At 35.5% G+C, this 22,759-nt stretch overlaps 3 protein-coding genes across 8 annotated transcripts; all 3 read left to right on the top strand.

The window, feature by feature from the left end:
• The first annotated feature begins 1,217 nt into the window (after nucleotides 1-1,217).
• LOC122305258 (calcineurin subunit B-like) lies at nucleotides 1,218-10,037 on the top strand. 5 transcript variants are annotated; one of them, XM_043117642.1, is made up of 7 exons: nucleotides 1,218-1,413; nucleotides 7,706-7,790; nucleotides 7,865-7,985; nucleotides 8,196-8,292; nucleotides 8,387-8,496; nucleotides 9,270-9,344; nucleotides 9,548-9,759. In XM_043117642.1, the coding sequence occupies exons 3-7, from the start codon at nucleotides 7,947-7,949 to the stop codon at nucleotides 9,626-9,628; spliced, it is 402 nt and encodes a 133-aa protein (XP_042973576.1). In that variant the 5' UTR covers nucleotides 1,218-1,413; nucleotides 7,706-7,790; nucleotides 7,865-7,946; the 3' UTR covers nucleotides 9,629-9,759. The 5 variants fall into 5 exon arrangements, with proteins under 5 accessions (XP_042973576.1, XP_042973577.1, XP_042973579.1 ...); XM_043117643.1 differs by having other exon boundaries at nucleotides 1,219-1,413; nucleotides 9,749-10,037; XM_043117645.1 differs by having other exon boundaries at nucleotides 1,220-1,413; nucleotides 9,744-10,037.
• An 839-nt stretch (nucleotides 10,038-10,876) lies between these two features.
• On the top strand, nucleotides 10,877-12,445 carry LOC122305257 (histone H2A variant 1). 2 transcript variants are annotated; one of them, XM_043117640.1, is made up of 3 exons: nucleotides 10,877-11,029; nucleotides 11,462-11,588; nucleotides 11,772-12,445. In XM_043117640.1, exons 2-3 carry the CDS (start codon nucleotides 11,469-11,471, stop codon nucleotides 12,066-12,068), a joined length of 417 nt encoding a protein of 138 aa, XP_042973574.1. In that variant the 5' UTR covers nucleotides 10,877-11,029; nucleotides 11,462-11,468; the 3' UTR covers nucleotides 12,069-12,445. The 2 variants fall into 2 exon arrangements, with proteins under 2 accessions (XP_042973574.1, XP_042973575.1); XM_043117641.1 differs by lacking the exon at nucleotides 10,877-11,029 and adding an exon at nucleotides 11,112-11,244.
• A 2,240-nt stretch (nucleotides 12,446-14,685) lies between these two features.
• On the top strand, nucleotides 14,686-18,762 carry LOC122303901 (beta-carotene isomerase D27, chloroplastic-like). Its single transcript, XM_043115896.1, has 7 exons — nucleotides 14,686-14,908; nucleotides 14,996-15,135; nucleotides 15,843-15,935; nucleotides 16,871-16,932; nucleotides 17,195-17,301; nucleotides 18,415-18,507; nucleotides 18,722-18,762. The coding sequence occupies exons 1-7, from the start codon at nucleotides 14,686-14,688 to the stop codon at nucleotides 18,760-18,762; spliced, it is 759 nt and encodes a 252-aa protein (XP_042971830.1).
• Nucleotides 18,763-22,759: the final 3,997 nt, after the last annotated feature.

The following is a 22,759-nucleotide window of genomic DNA, read 5'->3' as shown; positions in this document are numbered from 1 at the left end:
CTCTCTCTCTCTCTCTCTCTCTCTCTCTCTCTCTCTCTCACTCATAAACCGGCTAAATAATATACAAAATGAATTAGGGTTACAAAACTACAAATGGATAATAATGTATATATAGAGTAAACAGATGCCTCCACGTGTAGAGATCTTGCGGCTCAAGCTTAACTCTTATCTGATCAGCTTACAAGTCACATGCTGGTCACGTGGTCCCCCAATTCAATACATTAAACTTTAAGATTTCAGAATCAGCCATATGTACATCATTCAATTGTCACATGAGAAAAGGATCAAATAAAACAACATATAAATAAATGTATTGCCATAACATTTACACAAACAATATTAAATAATTAACAATGAATGTTGTATGTCTTATTTTATGTGTCTATTTATCTCTTATTTAAAGCATTTGAATTTTAAAATTTACTTTGTACAAATCAAATTATACAGTATAAATGGTGTGTAATATAAAGATCTTCAAATAACATTTCTTATTTCATTTTTTACTAAATAAACTTAAACTATCAAGAATTGCAAATATATATATTTTTTGGTCTTAAATGGAGTTTTAGTTCGTAAATTTTCATGTGATTGCAAATTAAAAAAAAAAAAAAAACTCCTTGAATTTCTAACATCTTCTGTTTAAAAACAATCAAGAATTGGGCTTTCGATTTTTTTTTTTTTTTTTTTTTAAATTAATCCTCCCACCTAACTTTTGTTAGATTTACTAGTGAAAAGTGAAAACTTGACATGTTAACGACACTTTGCACAAAAAGTCACGTCAACCACCTAATTAAAAGATGAATAATGGTTGTTTGGATTGAGAGATTGTATTATTTTATTTTATTATTATAATTTTTTAAAATCATAATTTAATTTTTTTAAATTTTTAAATAATAATAATATTAAAAAATAATATTTTAATAATATGTTATTTAAATTTCATCTAAAACTATATCATTTCATCTCACTATACAAACAACTTATAATATTTCTTATATATAAAAAATCATTGAGAAATCCAAAATTCTTAGAACATTGGCATTGGCATCATCAAAAGCCAATGCAAATGTATAAAATGATGAAAAGGTGTAAAAAGTCACTGCATTGGATTCATCAAATCGTAAATGACAAGTTTTGACCTACAGTAAATTGATAGTTTCCTTCAAATATAAAGGACTACTGCACACTCATCTTCCTATTATTTTACTTAGTTTTAATTCTCATTACCGAACAGCTTTCCCAGTTTCCCTCTTCATTTTCCTCCCGCGTTTTCTCTCCCCCTCTCTCTTTTTCATTTCTCGCACGAAACAGCACACGGATATCATCAATCCACTGAAACAGCACTTGGATTCTTCACAAGAATCACTCTGATCTGGACCGATTTTCAGACGAGCTTCTTCTCCAAGGCTGGCCGTAAGTTTTCTCTGTTAGACTTTTGGTTTTCCTAGAAAACCTTTGTCTTCCCTAAAGTGGTTCACTTCATCTAAGATGATACACTTCATCTATCAAGCATAGGTAATTGCCCTTCATAAATAAAGTGGTGACCCTTGTTATTTTGTGATGGATGGAATAATGAGGGTAGCCTAAAGGTTGTAGGAGTAATAAATGAGGGTCCCTAGTCTTGCCTATATAAAGGGGCTTGTGTTTTCCATTAGACTCACCCAAAAAAAGTTCTAAGGCAAAAGACTAGAAGTCCCTTCCCTGCAAAATCTCTAGTCTCTTTTGTAGATTTGAAGTTTTCCAGTTATCAAGCACAAATGGCCGGAGGTAAAAGATCCTATAGATCTTTTTATTCATTATAGCTTTTTCTTCATTTGGTATCAGAGCGGTTGCCTTTCAGCTTTGTGTTTGAATTATTAGTATTTTTTTTTTTGTTCATTTAATGGGCTTTTGAAATCTAGTTTTGTTCTTTGCATGATTAATGTTTTTTTGTCATAATCTATATTGTGAGAGAGGAGCCGGGTCATGATTTCAATCTTTTGTGGGCTCAATTTCAAGTTCAATTCATATTGTTGGGCCTTTGGGCTAATTTACAGTTTTTTAAGGAGATGTCCAGTTGTATTTCTTTTAATAATGAAGGTAATGCCACAGCATCCTTATTATTTAAAAGAATACATATAAAAAAAAAAATGGAATCTCATTGTAATTAAATCATAGGTTTTAAGGATTTATCCCTACAGGGAAATCTTTAATTTTTGTGATTTAATTAGTATAAGAAAATGATTTTCGGTATTAACAGTTAAATTTATCTTCTGCCTACAGGTGTAGATAGTTTTATTTGTTAATATTTGGAATAATTTGTCTTATAAATAAAGATGAGTAAATTTATGCTGTTTTGCAACCTTTTCCCACAGGAAGGTTAAAATTTACTTGAATTCATAGCATTAAAGTTTTTCTTGGTTTTGCAGCTGTTGTACCACAATCTTTAGCTGATGATGTTTATTTTATTCCAATACTTGATGGTACTAATTTTTCTGACTGGAAAGATTCGGTTCAATTTACCTTGGGGTATATGGATCTTGACTATGCACTCTGTGTGGAGCAACCACCTGCTGCCACGGATACGGATGCACAGGAAGTTATTGAAAATCGCCAATGGTGGGAGCGATCTAATCGCCTAAGTCTAATGCTCATAAAGTCTCGCATGAGTAAGAGCATTAGAGGTTCTATTGGTGATTGCGCTACAATTAAGGAATTAATGCAGGCAATTAAGGAACAGTTTGTTCGCTCTGACAAGGCTTTAGCTAGCACTCTTATCAGGCAATTCACTACTAAAGCTTTCGACAGTTCTAAGGGTATGCGTGCATACATTACAGAAATGAGAGATATTGTTTCTCAACTTAAGGGCTTAAAGATAGAGATATCTGAGCCATTCTTGGTCCATTTCATCCTTGATTCATTGCCATCTGAGTATGGACCTTTCAAGATCTCTTATAACACACATAAGGAAAACTGGTCAGTTACGGATCTTCTGACCATGTGTGTGCAAGAAGAGGAAAGGATGAAGCATGATCGACCTGAAAGTGCAAATATGGTCGTGAATGATAAAGTTAAGACCGAGAAGGGCCAAAGTGGACCTCAAAAGAAAAGGAAGCATAATGTGCCATCAAAATCCAATGGATCTAATGGCAAAAAGGTGACCTGCTTCTTTTGCAAGAAAGAGGGACATGTAAAGAAGAGTTGCATCAAGTATAAAGAGTGGCTTGAAAAGAAAGGTAGCTCTATATCTCTTGTGTGTCATGAATCTTTTTTCATTGATGCTCCTAAAAATTCATGGTGGATTGACTCTGGTTCTTCAATTCATATTGTGAATATATTGCAGGGTTTTCTCACCAGAAGGAAACCAACAACAAGTGAACTTTGGGTTTTCACCGGAAATAAAGGGCGTTCACAATTTGTTGCAGTTGGAGTTTTTAGAGTGATTCTCAAATCGGGACATGTTTTGGATTTAAATAATGTTTTTTATATTCCAGAATTTTGTAGAAATTTAATTTCTGTTTCCAAACTTGTTATCAAATGATACAGTTTCCTTTTTGAAAATGTTATGACTGTTTTTAAGAATAAAATTCATGTTGGTTCTGGAACTTTAGTTGATAACCTTTTTAAATTAGATATTCATCCCGATTTTGAAGAGAATTATCTCTCTCTGCATTCAGTTGGCATTAAGAGAAACCTTTTGAATGAAAAATCTTCTCTATTATGGCATAAGAGATTGGGACACATCTCTATAGAGAGGATGAGACGGTTAGTAAAAGAAGGGGTCCTACAGGATCTTGATTTTACTGACTTCAAGAATTGTGTGGACTGCATAAAGGGCAAGCAGACCATCAATAATTCTAAAGGTTCAAGAAGGAGCTCAAGTGTTCTTGAGATTATACACACAGATATATGTGGACCATTTTCTACCCCTTGCCTGAATGGTCAGAGATATTTTATCTCATTTATTGACGACTATTCTAGGTATATGTATCTTTATCTTCTGAATGAGAAGGCTCAAGCACTAGATGTTTTCAAAGCCTATAAAGCAGAAGTAGAGAATCAAAGTGAAAAGAAAATCAAGATCGTAAGATCTGATAGAGGAGGGGAATATTATGGTAGGTACACAGAACATGGACAAATTAAGGGTCCATTTGCAAATTTCCTTCAGGAAGAAGGCATTGTTGCCCAATATTCAATGCCTGGTACCCCATCACAAAATGGTGTTGCAGAAAGAAGGAATCGTACGCTAATGGATATGGTAAGGAGCATGATTAGTAAATCTAATATGCAATTTTCCTTGTGGAGTGAAGCTCTTAAAACTGCAGTGTATATATTGAATAGGGTTCCATCCAAATCTGTCTTTAAGACACCTTTCGAGTTGTGGAAAGGGTGGAAACCTAGTTTAAATCATATACACATATGGGGTTGTTCTGCTGAAGTTAGGATTTATAATCCTAACATAAAGAAGTTAGATCCAAGGACAACTAGCGGTTTCTTTATTGGGTATTCAAATAACTCCAAAGGATATAGATTTTATTGTCCCAATAATAGCCCTCGAATTGTTGAATCTAAAAATGCAAAATTTCTTGAGGATGTTGAACCTAGTGGGAGTGTGAATCCTCAAGAGGTCACTTTTGAGGAAACACCTGAACATGCTACTTTGCTTTCTTTTGGAGAAAGAATGGTTGTCTTAAGGCAAAATAGATCGCAAGATCATGTAATGACACCAATTCAAGTACAACATGCTCCCGTAAATGAGGTTCAATCTGAAATTATTCCGCATTTACAGTCTGAGCCAATTGAGTCATCTCCAAATGATGAAGTAATGGCTCTAAGAAAATCCTCAAGAATACGTAGGCCTGCTATTCCAGATGATTACATTGTATACCTAACTGAGTCTGATTTTGACATTGGACTTCCGGAAGACCCAATTACGTTTTCACAAGCCATGAGTGGAGATAAATCTACATTTTGGTTGGATGCCATGAAAAATGAGTTAGAATCCATTTATAAGAACCAAGTCTGGGATCTCGTCGAATTACCAGAAGGGGCGGCAACAGTTGGCTGCAAATGGGTTTTTAAAACCAAACGAGATTCTTCTGGTAATGTCGAATGATATAAGGCTAGACTTGTCGCTAAAGGATTCACTCAGAAGGAAGGCATTGATTATCATGAAACCTTCTCTCCGGTCTCTAAGAAGGATTCGTTGAGGATAATCATGGCTTTAGTAGCTCATTTTGATTTAGAGTTACATCAAATGGATGTGAAAACGGCTTTTCTTAATGGGGATCTTGATGAAGTGGTATACATGAAACAACCTGAAGGTTTCAGTAACGACAGTCAGAAAGTATGTAAATTGTTTAGTCTCATGTAACAATCCCAAATCACTGCTTGCAAGAAGAATATCGTCTACATATAGGATTAAGAAAATGTATTTGCTCCCACTGACTTTAAAGTATATACATTGATCAACAAGATTCTCGATAAAACCGTATGAGATAATAATCTTGTGAAACTTTAAATACCATTGACGGGAAGCTTGTTTTGCAACAGTTGGCTGCAAATGGGTTTTTAAAACCAAACGAGATTCTTCTGGTAATGTCGAACGATATAAGGCTAGACTTGTCGCTAAAGGATTCACTCAGAAGGAAGGCATTGATTATCATGAAACCTTCTCTCCGGTCTCTAAGAAGGATTCGTTGAGGATAATCATGGCTTTAGTAGCTCATTTTGATTTAGAGTTACATCAAATGGATGTGAAAACGACTTTTCTTAATGGGGATCTTGATGAAGTGGTATACATGAAACAACCTGAAGGTTTCAGTAACGACAGTCAGAAAGTATGTAAATTGAAGAAGTCTCTTTATGGACTAAAACAAGCTTCCCGTCAATGGTATTTAAAGTTTCACAAGATTATTATCTCATACGGTTTTATCGAGAATCTTGTTGATCAATGTATATACTTTAAAGTCAGTGGGAGCAAATACATTTTCTTAGTCCTATATGTAGACGATATTCTTCTTGCAAGCAGTGATTTGGGATTGTTACATGAGACTAAACAATTTCTCTCCCAAAACTTTGAAATGAAGGATATGGGTGAAGCCTCTTATGTTATTGGCATAGAGATTCACAGAGACAGGAAACAAAGAGTCTTAAGACTGTCTCAAAAGGCCTACATTGAAAAAGTTTTACAGAGATTCGGTATGAAAGATTGTAAAGCCTCTGTAGCTCCCATAATCAAAGGTGATAAATTTCATAAAGGACAATCACCTGAAAATGCATTGGAACAAGAGCAGATGAAAAGTGTACCTTATGCATCTGCAGTGGGTAGCTTGATGTATGCTCAAGTTTGTACCCGTCCAGACATATGTCTAGCAGTTGGATTATTGGGTCGCTATCAAAGTAACCCAGGACTTCAACATTGGATAGCTGCAAAGAAGGTGATGTGGTATTTGCAAGGAACCAAGAATTACATGCTAACCTACAGGCATACAGAAAATTTACAAGTGGTTGGCTATTCAGATTCGGATTTTGCCGGTTGTGTAGACACCAGAAAGTCTACTTCTGGATATATCTTTCTTCTTGCTGAAGGAGCTATATCTTGGAAGAGTACGAAGCAATCTATAGTTGCTACGTCTACTATGGAGGCAGAATTCATTGCGTGCTATGAAGCAACGACACAAGCCATATGGTTGAAGAATTTTATTTCTGGTCTTAAAATTGTCGATTCCATTCAAAGACCAATAAAGATTTTTTGTGATAATACCGCTGCAGTGTTCTTCTCAAAGAACAATAAGAGCGGAAGCAGAAGCAAGCATATTGACATAAAGTATTTAAGTGTGAGAGAGAGTATCAAATATAATGTGGTGTATATTGAGCACACCAATACAGACTTGATGTTAGCTGATCCAATGACCAAAGGTTTACCGGTAAAACAGTTTCAAGGTCATGTGGATCGTATGGGCCTAACTAAAGTGTAATCTCTCATGTTACTATATAGAATAAAGTTGAATTTAGTTTTAGTTTTGCGCATAAAGTAAAGAATTCGTCATATCCATTGGGTGATTAAGTAGGACCCGAATGACTTTTAATAGTTGTTCATAAAGTATTTTTAAGGGATACTATGTATTGTGACACATGGAAGGGAAATGTTTACTATAAAGAGCAATACCACCATGGTTCGTATATAGGATATCTTAACAGAATTAAGGGCATTATTTTGGCCATTTCAGTTTTACCTATTAAGTGAACCAAGTGGGAGAATGTTAGACTTTTGGTTTTCCTAGAAAACTTTTGTCTTCCCTAAAGTGGTTCACTTCATCTAAGATGATACACTTCATCTATCAAGCATAGGTAATTGCCCTTCATAAATAAAGTGGTGACCCTTGTTATTTTGTGATGGATGGAATAATGAGGGTAGCCTAAAGGTTGTAGGAGTAATAAATGAGGGTTCCTAGTCTTGCCTATATAAAGGGACTTGTGTTTTCTATTAGACTCACCCAAAAAAAGTTCTAAGGCAAAAGACTAGAAGTCCATTCCCTGCAAAATCTCTAGTCTCTTTTGTAGATTTGAAATTTTCCAGTTATCAAGCACAAATGGCCGGAGGTAAAAGATCCTATAGATCTTTTTATTCATTATAACTTTTTCTTACATTCTCTTCCCCTTTCTCTCTTTCTCTCGTTTTCAAGCTATTTATCCTTCTTCGTTCCTTCGATTCTTGGAGCAGGTTCATCTTGGGTTTTGTATAGCACAACATAAGAACCAACGACGAGCTGTTTACACACGCTCCAACGACCAGCGACCTCACCGAGGTAGTTTCAGAGATGGTCACGTCGTTTCCCCCAATTTCGTCCATCTTCTTCTAACGTCATCGGGCTTTCCACAGCTCCAATTAGACCCCCCACAAACACCAGAGGTTCTGTCAGCTCGATTGAAGCGGCGGTGGTTTCATCTCTTCTGAGGAGTTCATGTCCGTTCCTGAATTCGCCGTCAACCCTCTCTCCCAGGTCCTACTTTTTCTCTGCGTGTGTTTACATTTATATCTATAACATATATTATACGCTTATAAACGAGGATGAAACTATTTATTTTGGTTCAATTCGTTTACGCATGTATGTGTGTCTTGTTACATATGTAATTACGTAGGTTATGGTTGTATGCGCTTATTTTGTGCAATTTGCTTACTGAGATAATGTGCTGCAACGTGTATCTTCCAGAGATTGTTGAGGATGTTGGACGGATTGAACTTTAAGGAATTCGTGGCATTCTTGTCCGCATTCAGTCCCCGTGCGACTTTACAACATAAAATTGAGTGTAATGACTCTTTAGTTTTTGTGATGTCATGTTTCTAGAAATTATCTTCTCTGAATTTTCACCTATTGGGGTGATGGCGTCTCTTTATTCCTAGTTATTTTTAGAGTTTATGATTCGGATGGCAATGGAGGCGTTGCGATGAATGACATGCTCGAAGTTTTGCGGGACTTGACAGGACAATATATATCTGAACAACAGAGGGAGGTTAGTTCTTAACTACAAAATGTTTGAAGGATGAATCTTCTGATTAGTGGCCTTATTTGAAAGGTTTCGGGCTATGCAATTCATATGCGTTTTCTTTTTAATTGGTAATACAGTTTAAAGGTTTCTTTTCCCTTTACAAGTAAGAAATCTTTAATAATAAGGCAAAAGGTGCAATGCAAACAGTTTAAAAGGCTATATACGTGAAACCTTATTGTGTTGGTTATCGTCAGTGGCCTTTTTTAATATTGAATATTTGAACTTGAAAATACAGGGATATCATAGCAGTCTTCATTTGCATGATATGTGCACATAGGGTTCAAGTTTGCTTTGAAAGTGATATGGTTGTTGGAGATTTTCAACAATATCAACAGAAAAGGAAGATAGGAAAAAGGACTTCGAACAAATACAAAATCTGTTCTTGAATGTTTATTTGCTTGTATAAATATGGCAAATCTTGAATGACTCTGCATTCCTCTAATTTAGCACTTTTTTCTAAATGCTGATGCACTTTGGCCAAATACTTTAAATTCTTTACTCTTTTTATGAGACGAGTGACATTAAGAAATACAATATGTTCTTTTCTTTTTTTCTTTTTTTGTTCAGGGGAGGATCCATTTGAGTTAGATCCCATTAGAGTAATAAAATATCACCTGTTCTGTAAATCTATTAGGGTGAGAAATAAGGTTTAAAATTTCTAATGGAAATTGAATAAAATCAATTGTGCTGCTGAATATCTTGTTTTGCATGTGTGGTTTTGTTGATGTCTACTACAGCAAGTTCTGACCCAAGTCCTTGAGGAAGCAGGCTACACAAAGGATTCTTTGTTAGTTTTGTCGGACTTCATGAAGGTATTGTGTCACTTTATTTTGAATATAATCCTTTCTATGTGAACTTTCATCATTATCTATTTCCAAATAGTTTGCTTTAATTTGATGAAATACATCTCACGTGATTAGACTCCGAAAAAACAATTACATGTAGTTGCCCTTCTGCTTCATTATTTAAGCAAATTCTATTCTTTTGAAAGAAAAATTTTTCCTGCTGCCCGCAGATTCTTGGCAATTCTGATTTTAAGATTGGGGTTGGAAAAAGTTTGTGTGATAATTATGATTTTAAGCTTTGCTTGTTCTGAAATAGGACCTTATGCAATTAGTTGTTTTGCCGCCTCTGTTTGAGTGTAAGAGCTTTTGCAGAAATGAAGAGCTTTTAACTTCTGCAATTATCGTTCTGAACAATTGAAGTTTCAGTGCAGCTTGAAGAGATTAAAAAAAAAAATATGAGCAAGTTGGAAGAACACAGCGATGGGCAACAGCAACAAAGATGAATTTTTGACTTGAGGCTGTATTTTTTAACTTAAAAAGCTGTATTTTTTAACTTAAGAAGCTGTATTTGTGAAGTTTATTTGTATAGCGATCAAAAACTCTGATTTGTCTAGCTTCCAGGAACTTTGTTAATCATACAGGGAATATAATTATTTGTGATGCAATACTGTCCAGATGGAGCTTATACCAAATTTAACTACCATATAAGTTAATTGTGGATCTGAAATGATACTGCCTTTAATATAAATATATATATCCATATAAGTTAATAAAAGGCACAATATATACTGCCTTCAATATAAATAAATATATATATATCCATATAAGTTGGAAATCAATAATTTAAATATCAAATTAAATTATTAATGTAAATATAGTAGGTTTAATTGCAAAATATGAAAAAAATAATATTATATTATTATTTTGATGAATCTAATGGCTAATCCAATGTGGAATTATGGATAGAAAGATTTTAGAATTATAAAAAACTTGTACTTTTTATCAAATTTTGAAATGACTTTGATAAAACCAATGTAAATGCTCTTAGGAAAAGTTAAATACACAAATTTTAAAGATTTTAAAATTATATTTTGACTCTTTAAACTTTAAAGGGTTCAAGTATTTTTAATAACCTATCAAGTTTTAAAAATATTTTATTTTATTTTAATTAGATGACTGTTATAACTTATGTCAGTACCATGAGTCAGGTTTTTTTATGACTATATTAATTTAAGATAAGTTTGGATGGTGAGATAAGAATTTTTAATTTTAGAAAAAAGTTTAAAATATTATTTTTTAATAATATTATTATTTTGAGATTTAAAAAAAGTAAATTATTTATTATATTTTATATAAAATTTTAGAATAATTATAATAATAAAATAAGATGAGATAATAATTTTATATTTATTCCACTTATTCTTGCCAAAAACTATCCTATTTACTTTTATTTTTTAGGGCCTGAAAATTTGATAATATACGTGGCGCGTGCTAAAAAGAGTCGTTGAAAATTTGAAAACAACGAAAATGAGGGTTTTTCCCACCCAAAACAGACCGCGCTTCCTTTCCATCTCATCGCATTCAAATATTAGATATTTTCTTAGAAGAAAATATAAATAAATACCTTTAAACTTTTTTCACTTCTCTCATTTTCGGTTCCTCCCACGGCTACACTTTCCTACCTCCTCTTCTTCGTTCTCCAGTGCTCTCAGGTCAATCTCTCTCTCTCTCTCTCTCTCTCTCTCTCTCTCTCTCTCTCTCTCTCTCTCTCTCTCTCTCTCTCTCTCTCTCTCTCTCTCCTATTGTTTTGAATTTTCTTTTCTTTATGGGTTTTGTGTGCAAAGGTTCGGGTGTCAGAGACTTTGATTTCAACTTCCCTCTTACATTTCATGTTCACGGCTTTCTCACCCTTCACTTCGGTTACTTTGTACGACAAATTTCTTTTGTATTGCGTTTACCTATATTCTGCAACTCATCAACTCTGTTTTGATTTTCTTTTGTTGGGTTGATTGACGCATCCAGATCTGGTAGACTAACAGTCAAACCCAATTTAGATGGTTTTTTTTTTTTCGTTGGTAAAATTATATACCAATGTCAAGTTTATTATTTTTGTTTGCAAATCTGAAAACGAACCGAAATAATAGGTGAGAAATGGCGGGTAAAGGAGGGAAGGGGCTATTGGCTGCAAAAACTACAGCAGCTAACAAGGACAAGGATAAGGAAAAAGACAAGAAAAGACCCGTTTCCAAGTCGTCTCGTGCCGGGATTCAGGCATTTCTTCTTCCTCCGTGACAATTTTAATTGATTAATATCGTAATATTCTTTGGTATTTGCCTCACATCGGTTCTGCATAGAGTATTTTCCAGAATGAATGAAACGAATTATTTGGTTTCCATGGTATGTTTCTGATCTTGTTCATGGTGTCTATTCTGCTTTTGCATCGTGGGCGTGTAGTTTCCGGTGGGCCGGATTCATCGGCACCTGAAAACCCGGATCTCTGCGAATGGGCGAGTTGGGGCCACCGCTGCTGTGTACTTGGCTTCCATTTTGGAGTACCTGACTGCGGAGGTGCTCGAGCTGGCTGGGAACGCAAGCAAGGATTTGAAGGTGAAGAGAATCACACCCAGGCATCTGCAGCTGGCTATTAGGGGAGACGAGGAGCTTGACACTCTGATCAAAGGAACCATTGCTGGAGGTGGAGTCATCCCCCACATCCACAAATCCCTCATCAACAAAACCTCTAAAGATTAGGTCCATCTGTAGCTGATTTACAACAATGATTTTAACTGTAGGCTAATGTTTATGGTTTGTGAGACATTTTCAGCATTCTCGATGTCTGTTTAGATCAGCTAGCTAGGTTAGTATATACATGGGCTAATCTTTCATGTTTGTTCTAAGGTAGGAGTTGCTGTTTGTTGAATTGGGTCTTGAATGCGGTTATCTTAACCACATTTGACTATCACCTATGAGTCTGAATCATGTTTTCTGCATCTAATATTTAATGATTGCTTCATGTTTAATTTGTTTGGTTCTGCAATTGTCCTCTCAAATTAGAGTTGTAAAAGCATTTTCTTGGACAAGGATGCCGAATGTGCTAATCATAAATTGTTTTGGGTCTTTTTTATTCAGTTCTTGCTTGCATGTTGTCTTTGTTTTTCCTTCCTAGAACGACCACAACTTTTGTGAGTTCTGTATGCATCCTCTTGATTTTCTTAAGAGATTTGATCTGCTCGATTGCAATTTAGCTTTATTGAGATCTGAACCCAAGATTCCTGACTTCGATTTCAAGTTGGTCTTTAATTTTGGCTCTTTTACAACCTTTTGGAGTTGGAATCAAAGTCGGTATTTTTACTCGAGCTTTATTTTTTTAACATTCTCTTATATATTTATGTTTTAAAATGAAAGTATTTTTATAAATTATTTTAAGACCCTTTTACTGTTTTAATCCATTTTGGGCAATCTTTTTAGTGACTATTTAAAGCCTTATGGCCTGGTTACTAACTTAAGGGCCTTCTTGGGCTGCTCTTACTTTGTTTTCGAGAAAATTACAATAACTTAGAAAACTGTTGGAACTACAAAGATAATTACAACTGCATTTACAAAATAATTATATAAAAATAATTTTATAAGTTGAAATAATTTTATCTGATTTGTTAAATTTATTTTATAATTAAAATAATTTTATAATTTAATTAATTATATTAATTACGTCAGTTTGTAAAATTATTTTTATGTAATTTTTTTATAATTAGAGTAAAACTACGATAACAAGTAAAAGAACCAAAAACACTATGAAGTTAATGCAGAAATCTTTTGAGCAAGAATATAATTTTGATGTTGAAAATATGTTTAAATGAGAAATAATATTTGCAGTCGTGGTTGTACAAGTGTTGTATGGTCTTTTTGAAAAAAATAAATTAATACAGGATTCATATGAAAAAAAAAAATTAATTTTTTTAATCGTAGACTTTATTTTTTTTTTAAATAATTGTACGGTGTTTGTACATTATACAACTATATATAACATTATTCATGTTTAAATTGAGGTGATTTCCGGACAAAATTCTATAAATATATGTAAAAATGGACCAACTGTGACAAAGAGGAAAAGAAAAATAAACGCTTAAAACTTAAAAGGGAGACCTTTCCATACTTATGAAAACCCAACTTCAAACATGATTATTAAACGGAATAAAACCCAAGCAATTGCATACGAACAAAACAATATAATATATATCTATCTAAGTATTTATATATATAAGCACTTTCAACGGTGGGGAGGTTCTTTTTGCCAAGACATATCATTTCATCTGGGGTTTCTAAACCCTCCATTTCCCCTCTCTAAAAAACAAAGAAATGATCTCGGAATGATGGAAAGTGAACATTTACAAAATGAAATAAGAGCATTATTAAAAAATCCCAGAAAAGAAATTTCTCTTATTCAAAGTGTTCCTTTCTACTAGGAGGTGACTACTCTCCATGAAGAGGTCCTCCCCCTCACCCCCCCCCCCCCCCCCCCCCCCCCCTCTTTTTAATGTAAAAGATGAATTTAAAAGGGAAGAAAATATCCTTGATTGTTTTAAGATATAAAGTATAAAACACGTTGATAATGAAAGGAGGACAAAAGATTTAATAATGCAAGAGTCAATATTCATTATCATGTAAAGATCTTGAAGGCTTCATTTTTTTATTATTGTTTGTATTAATGAGATCCAATACAACATATAAGTTTATATTTATAAAGCAATTAGTAATAATTGTAATTGAGATACAAATCTCTTAATAATAATTGTATTAAGAATCATGAAGGTTCCCCTCCATGATTCTCTTTGCTTGATTTAGGATGCGAAAGGGATCCCTCCACTCTTACCCTTTAAGCCGCCCTCAACAGCTCAACCCCTGTATCTACGCATGCATGCATGCATGTATGTATATACATTTATAGTTAATGGGGGTCTAGGCAATGATCTTACCCTGTATCTGTTCTCATATATCAAAGGGAAAAGACAATTTTGAATACACCCCATTGGCTAGCTATTATTGTTTGTACCAATCCGGAGGCAGCTTCTTTACATTCATCCTGCAATTAACATGCAAATGGGGCAGCTAGCGGCCACCAATTAAGCTTATAAAGAAGTCAAAATGCTACGCACCAAAAAGCATCTTTTACACAAACATTAAACATATTGATGATCGAGGGATGATGTGTGCATGACTCCAAACAAAGGATCTTTAGCATGGCTTCCCTCGAAATTCTCCTCATGCAATCTTTGTTTTTATTTGCTCGGAGGTTCTACATGTAACTCGTCCTATTCACTATTCAGTCTTTCATCCTAAGACTCTCTCTCTCTCTCTCTCTCTCTCTCAAATGGATGCAAATAATCTTCTTGCTCAGAGCAGGAGCCCCCTCTCAACTTTGGCTCACCGGAGACGGTACCCTTGTAAACCAGTACGCTCTCCGGTTCTTGCCGTGCTCACGAGGCCCTCGGAAATCGTAACAAAAGAAGCAAGAAAGACTAACTTCTATAATGATAACTGGTTCGATCAGATTGCCATAAACCATCTATCACAGAGTGTTCAAGCTGCAACAGGTTCATTTCTGTCTCATTTATCAGTTTTTGTGGGATATAGATGCATGGACTAAGAAAAACTAATCGTGAAAGTTTATATATTTACAGGGTTAAGGAACAACAAGAGTGGCTATGAAAGTTTGGTGGAGGCAGCCCGAGTGGCATCACAAAACTTTAATCCAATTCAACAACGTGAAGTGGTCATTTACGCCCTCGAGAGAGCCTTCCCAAGGGCAATCCTCTCTTTGGCAAGTCCATTTACTTCTTCCATTTCTTCAACAAATTAGTGTAGAAGAAAATGATTTATTCTCATGCATTCGACTCAACTCTAGCTTCTTATTTTTCTACATGAGGATTTGTGGTGATGTTGTTGATCACGTTTTCCAGAACCCATTTATGCTGATGCAATATTTTCAACCTCAGTGCAGGTTGATACTGGAGGATCGATCCAGATTATCTTGTTTTCCTTCAATGTTCATTACAATTTTCAGTTGTAGTTCAACACTTTTGAATTCTGTCTCCTCAGAAACAAAAGAAAGAAAAAGGAAAAACTCATTCGTCAATCTAATGTACTGTAAATCCACAACAGCTAGTTTGGATTTTTTGCATTGAAATTTAGTACCCACAAGTAGTACGTGTTGCAATTTTTTGAGGCTAGAAACCCATAATTCTAACATTTTTAATGTAAAAAGCCAACTTGAGAGAACTCAGGAAAGCAGCAAATTAAACTGCATATGTGCTTTGTATTAATCGTTGTTTGAGGCTGAGCTTTCAAGATGCGTGCTTAATTTATGGCGTCGATTGAAAAGATTCCTGCACAAACCCATGTCTCATATATAAGTCAGTACATGGATTTTAATAGTGCTAATTTCTTATATTTTATTATGAAACATTTATATGCTTTGTTAGTTAATGATGATTCATTCATTCTTGATGTCTTTGTGACCGATGACAGATAAAGACACTGCTACCCCAATCTAAATTAGCAAGGGAATATTTTGCTGCCTTCACCACTGTGTTTTTTGCTTGGCTGGTGGGACAATGCGAGGTAAGGATAGAATATTATTTTTAAATATACGTGAAATTACTCTGGCACCTTTTTTCGTACAAATTTATTAAGAAAAACTCGTGAGAAAATACGAACAAGGTAATAGGAACAGGAGGGGATACAACGTGCACCATGTTAGCCTGAGAGTCACCCATGACCCATCATTAATTGATGAGTATAATTTGACAGTGACTTAAATAAAACAAAAATATATGTCAATGAGTTGCCTGACAAGGCGGCAGGTTAAAATCTGTGACATAATGCTCCTTAAACAACATAGGCATGCATTTCCAACAGTGTGTAATGCAGACAAGTAATTAGTCCAGGATAGTTTTTCATGATATTGGAACATTAATGAGAAATTTTGTTCATCATTCTCTTACATGGCATTAACTAATTGGAAAATTATGTACTCCTTTTAACTTATCAGCCAATCATTTGATGCCACGCCGGGGATGATGAGTAGCATTTTTCAAATAGTAGATCAGATTGGAGAGGAGTTGATTTGGAAAACTTGACAGATTAGCTCCTCTGGTTCTGCCAAGCATTGCATTTCACCACTGGGATTTGCTTCTGTTCATAATATTAAGCGGGGCACAAATTACATCCATTTGGCAAGTGGCATCTCAAGTGATTAAGATGATGCGTGAATAGTTATCTTGCATCATCATTCAAAATCAATAACCAGATTTCTGGTTCAGGAGGCTTAGAGTCAATATTGGTCTGGTTCACATTCATGGAAGCACCAGTCTTGAAATTTTTTGCCTTTGCATTGCCTTCAACTGTTTGAATTTCATCCTCTTGGGATCAATCACTAACAAATGTGCAGGCACACACATAATGCACGCATAAATGCAAAGCAATCTGCAAATAAGATCCTGATGCAAGATTGTTCATCGAATCTAACTGTCACCTTCTATATTTCACAAAATAAGGTAAGGGAGTCGGAGCTCAACGGAAGAAGAGAGAGGAATGTAGTCCACATAAAAAAGTGCAGGTAACTTTAGCTTCACCCTTCTCTCAGTTCTCTGTATACTGTGAATATCGACTCAAGACTATGCCCCACCTCACCAACCTAAGACACTTCGATGTAAGACAATCTGCTCCAATGATTGTGTCACCCCTAGAGTATTCTTCTCTCTCGCCATCATGACCATCATGATCATCAGCAAATTTCTTACCAATGTCAAAATCATCTTGATTTCACTAGCCTTGGCATCTTCCACGTAATCCTCTAATATTGTCCTTCAACGTTGCAGGTTTTTGGAGGAGACCAATTGTGTGGGAATGTGTATTAATCTCTGCAAATTGCCATCCCAAGCCTTTATCAAGGACTCCCTGGGAATGCCTGTCAATATGGTCCCTAGTAAGTATCCCCATCTAGCTTCTATATGCTTGCAGCAAGAACAATCTCAAATACTCAGTTATGAGCCAAATTATCAACTTCTTGTTTGTTTGGGAAATTTTGGTAAATTGCATATAGACAGAGAGGAAGGATTTGTTAGGTGGTTTTGGGCCTCTCTCAATCCTAAAATCTAGCTCAAGGGTGAGACTTTCTCTCACATTTATGAACTGACCACTAGCCCTTTTCACAACCGATGTAGGACAACCTTAACAATCTTCCCTTCACACATCGGGCCATAGATCAGAGCAAGAACAATCTGTTTCTCCCACAGACTGTTAGGCCTGAGATTGTTGGTAAACCTGGACTCTAATATTAGAGTTGGGTGGTCTTGAGTTTCTCTCAACACCCAAGGCTAGCTCAAGGGGTAAGGCTTTCTCTCGCATTTATAAACTGACTACCAATTCCTTCCACAACTGATGTGAGACAACCCCAATAGGATTCTCCACTCTGTTAATATCGAAGTTGGATTTATTTATTTTTTCTACTGGATTCTTATTAGGAGAACTAGAACAGTAAAAGTTGCCATCTAGGATATGAAAACCTTAAATTTCCTCTTAAAAGGAAAATTAGTATACAGAAAAAGGAACAAAGATCAATGAAAGAAAAACGACTTCAAGTTGGATCTGTAGCATTGCCTGCACTAAAGAAGTGGAGGCCACGCTCATCATGTCAATGGAGGGCCCTGAGTATTAGCCACTTAGGGTACAAAACTGCATGTAGACCCATCCAAGCTTGGTGAGAATTCTAGCACTTAACAACATATGATTAAAAATTTTTGCTGGTGAGATTACTACCTGAATTCCTAACCGTGAATCAAAACATTCATGATTAGTGCTCTACACTGCATTGTATAATGAAAGACACTAAATTTGTCTGTTTCTCATGAAGCCAATTATCCTTCTATTAGCTATCCCATGTGCGACTTACCACAAGAATCCAAAAGCACCCACTGAAAGCACTTAAGTTGAACATTAGTCACATGTGTGCGAGTCAATTGTTTAGAAGCATATGATCACTAGCTCTTACAATCTTTGAACGGTAACACAATTATGCTGTACCTTCTGCTTTGCACAGATTTTGATGATATGAGTTGCGAGATGATATTTGGTCAGGATTCTCCAGCTTCAACCGATGATCCAGCACTCAAGCAACCATGCTATAAACAATGTAGTAATTCAAAACCCCTTCACCTGGAACTGAATGCTTAAATTTTCGGTTCTCCCCAGTTCTTTGAAAATCACCATGCTTTAACACTCATGATGAATCTACATGCTTACACTTTTAAAAATCGCCGAAGGCACTGCAAGTTGAATAGAACTTGACAATAAAGTCATACCGGAAATAAGATTCTGACTCTTATTTATGAACATGATTCATGCAGGCAAAGCAAAGCAGAAACACAGCATGAAGTGCTCCACCTGATGCAGAGGGGAACATTTTTGTTTTTGGGAAAGATCATCATTCTACTTCTGAATGATGATTCTAGCATCGTTCCATTTTACTCTCTATGTAATAAACTTGTATATAGTGCTTATATAAATTAAAAAAAAAAAAAATCCATATCGTTCTTCTGCAGCATAAAAGTTACTTCCATCCATTCAGGCATCAATAACTAAATTGGCTTTTCTAACCAAGACCATGCAAAGATAATCATAGACGGGGACAAATAAATAAAGAGAGCACTAAAAGCTATCAACAATCACTGTGCATGCATTACAGTCACGACAAACACATGTAATTGACCTTTGTAGAATTGGATTGGTGCACAGTCAGTGAAATATCGAAATGATACCAGTAAGAATATATATATTGTTGCGCATCAAAACTGTCCAAAAATTATACAAAACGATATTTAAATAATTCAGCAATTTGTCTACGTCCATTGAAGTCAAAATTCAATAAGTTTGTATGAGATTACAAACACTTAAAAGTTTCTCACATCCACTCTCTGTTTTTGCACACACTCACTTCACATATTAGAGCTCTCCTTTTATAGGAGAAGTTCTACTAAATATCTACTAAATATCTACTAAATATCAACCAATATTAATGACAACTAGTGAGCTGCAGCAGCTATGTTTGATCTGCAACATATAGGACGGTGCAGAGCATGAGATTTTTGGACGGTGCAGAGTCTTGGTGCAAAGCAGCCCCTTTTAATAGTTTTCACACTTAGGTGGTCAACAATCACTCCCTCCACTCAAGTGTGCTCTACTAAGCTGCTTACAAACTGATTCATTTTTCAAACGAATGCACTTCATTCTTTGACATGAGAGACTCCCGCTATCAAATGCACCAGAAGGTGCTCAGCAGTGTGCAATAACGATCAAGTCCAAACAGTGTTAGAACTTGATCCTTGTGACGATTTTCGTCAACATATCTGCTGGATTATCTTCAGTGCCCTGAAGTATTATGTCTTCTTCTTCTAATATTTCACGTACAAAGTGAAATCAGACATCTATGTGTTTTGTTCGAGAGTGATACACTTGATTCTTGGCCAAATGAATTGCACTTTGACCGTTACAGTAAACGGTAACCTCTTGCTGTTTAAAGTCCAAATCTGTTACCAGTCCCTGTAATCAAATGACTTATTTCACAGCTTCTGTTACTGTCATATATTCAGCATCCGTGGATGATAGTACAACTGTAGATTGGAAATTTGATTGCCAACTCATTGGTCCTCCAGCTATAGTGAACACATATCCAGTTGTCGATCGACGTTTGTCAAGATCACCTGCATAATTTGAGTCAACATATCCAATTACTAGACAATCTTTACTCTTCTCGAACTTCAAACCAAGATCTACAGTCACTAAAATATACCATATTTTTTCATTTAGCCGCATGCCAATGGGTCTTTCCAGGATTATGCATATAGCGACTAACTAAGCTAATGGCCTGGTAGATATCAAGTCATGTACACACCATGACATACATTAGGCTTCCAACAATACTTACATACGGGACATTCTACCAGGTGATCTGTCTTCTAACTGTCAAACAGGGCCGAGAGAACTTGTGTTCAGCAAAGCATGCTCCAAAGCAATGATTTGTGATTGTGCAGCCAACATCAAGTTTAGTAATGTTTGCCATCACCGGGTTCTGTTACTTTCAATCTGTTGTGTAAAACACGCCACTTACTTTGGGACTTAGAATAGTAATAAAAAAACACTCAAAACGCAAAGACTTTTTTATGCAGCTATGCTAGCTGATGTAGTAGGCTTCTACATTGGTGATGTGCTTGGTGCTTGAATAAACAGGTTTCTAAATAGACTTTGATTCCAATAAAGTTCTGCATGTGGATTTGAAAAATGATAAATAATATATGTCCAGAGTCTAAATCAGATGAACTTGCAGCTCAAGCAAGCAATTAAGAGGTTGTGGCGTCAACTTAATGGGTTTGTAGATCCTAGATCAAGCAAGCAACCATCAGTTGGTCAAAAATATTCATTGTGTATGAGATTGGTGAACTGTGGAAGAAAAATAAATCTAAGGTTTCAGATTATCAGTTGAAGAACAGCTGTATTGATTAAAATATGGTTTTATGATAAAGTGGATAAATCATACATTGAACATGCAACTCATATGAAAAACGGAGAGGTTATGGTGTCAACTTAAAAAATTCTTCTTCAACCACATGAGGCTCATTAATCATTTGTTGCAGCGTCAACTGCCAACATGAAGCAATAACAAGAATTATCAAGCTACACACACCAGAAAATGGAAAAAAAAAAAATTTAAAATTGAATAGCTTTTTCTCCAAATGCGAAGTGCTGAGTGATTACTTCAAAATTCAGATATTGACAACCTCAAGTGGTTTCTTTATCAAAGTTTTGAGGCTTGAAATTGGATTTTAGCATTTTACTCTAATAGGAAAGCCAACTAGCTTCCATGTTAGGAGAAGCGTTTGAACAAGATTTATTGTACGGTGTAAGGTCAGCAGAGGTGGACCAAGAGTGTTTCCCACCTTTGTTATCCTGTGAAGTGACAGGGCCAAGATTCCTCTGCAGTCGTTTCTGTCTCATTTGGAGTGTGACCGAGTGCCCCTACCCACTTTGACCCATCTAAAGTTCGGCTGAATGTGGATTTTCTTCATAATAATATTTTGAAGTTCTTTTTAGGTGTCCAAATGTGCGACAACGGAGTGAGTGGTAGGACAAGGTGCATTTGTGGGCTACAGAGAGCTTCCTTTTTTTTTTTTTTTTTTTAAATTTATGTAGACCAGATTTGGATATTCAATGAACAGGTTATGAAGTGGGCAGCATCAAGGTTAGGTTCATTTGAAATCATGGATCCGTTTCTCATAGAGAAATCATTAGCATTTCAATAGAAACTATGAATATAAACAAACATCTGAACTCTAGAGTTTAGATTAAGCTCTTTTATTCTCTTGTATATCTTGTTACGTGCAGTCCTTGAAGGAATGGGGTGGGGGGGGCTGCCAATATCTTCACAGAGAAAGAACCTTGAAACCTCAAATTGTCAATCAATGTCACTACCGCATGGCCTCAACATATTCTGTTTGTCTTCACACTAATAACTGTGGCATCATTAAGATTTGTTTGAAGTCTTGAAGATTGACTTTGGAACCAATAAGCCTAAAGTAACGGCTTGTTAAAGGCTAGGTGCAGGTTTCAGATCCTATCAACCACCAAGAAACATTAAATTACTTATATATTCATTTGGAACATTCTTTTTCATCTAATCTGTAGGCCATGCCAAAGAAAGGTGAATGACAAGGCAGTCTAAGAAATCCAAATGAAATTGTTGACACTGAATGCGAATGAATGATATAGAGGAAGACATAGGTTTTGAGGTTAATTACATGTTCTAGCCATCATGGTTATATCTTTGCATTTGGCATTCGAGTAGTTCCGCATCCAAAGTCATATGTCAAGAAGGGCTGGCAGATGAGGATGTCAACTTGGATTATTACAGCATAAGAAAGCTAATCAGTTGCAGATGTAGGTACACCTATAGCAGGTGGAGGAGGCCAACTAGTGTTAGTTTAGAGTGAATGCTGCTGCACTGCACAGCAGGCTGGCGCGACACCCATCTCAAATTCTCACCCTTCAAATGAATAAAAGCTGGATTTTGTCTCCCATCTGTTTTAAAGCTTTCACTAATGAGCAATGAATTTATAGACTTGCGTAATGAGCGAGATTCGAGAAGAGTCACGGGTCAACATCTTCAAAGATGCTTGAAATAGCCACATGAGAAGCTTCAGATATCCTTGACATTCGTTGTCGCAAGCTCCCGATGCATACGTTTCATTCAAGCAAGATTATGACATCATGCAGTTTCTTTAGTTACCTCAACTTATTTTTAACTCCAGCAAGAAGTTGGAAGAGTAAAGGATTCTTATCATCTAACGGCAGCATTTAAAAGTTTCAGTCTGCCTGTTTATTTCTGTGTAAAT

Source organism: Carya illinoinensis, chromosome 3, assembly GCF_018687715.1.
Source record: "Carya illinoinensis cultivar Pawnee chromosome 3, C.illinoinensisPawnee_v1, whole genome shotgun sequence".
Classification (NCBI taxonomy): domain Eukaryota; kingdom Viridiplantae; phylum Streptophyta; class Magnoliopsida; order Fagales; family Juglandaceae; genus Carya; species Carya illinoinensis.
Note: the sequence above shows the minus strand (reverse complement) of the source record. Positions and strands in the feature narration are given on the sequence as shown.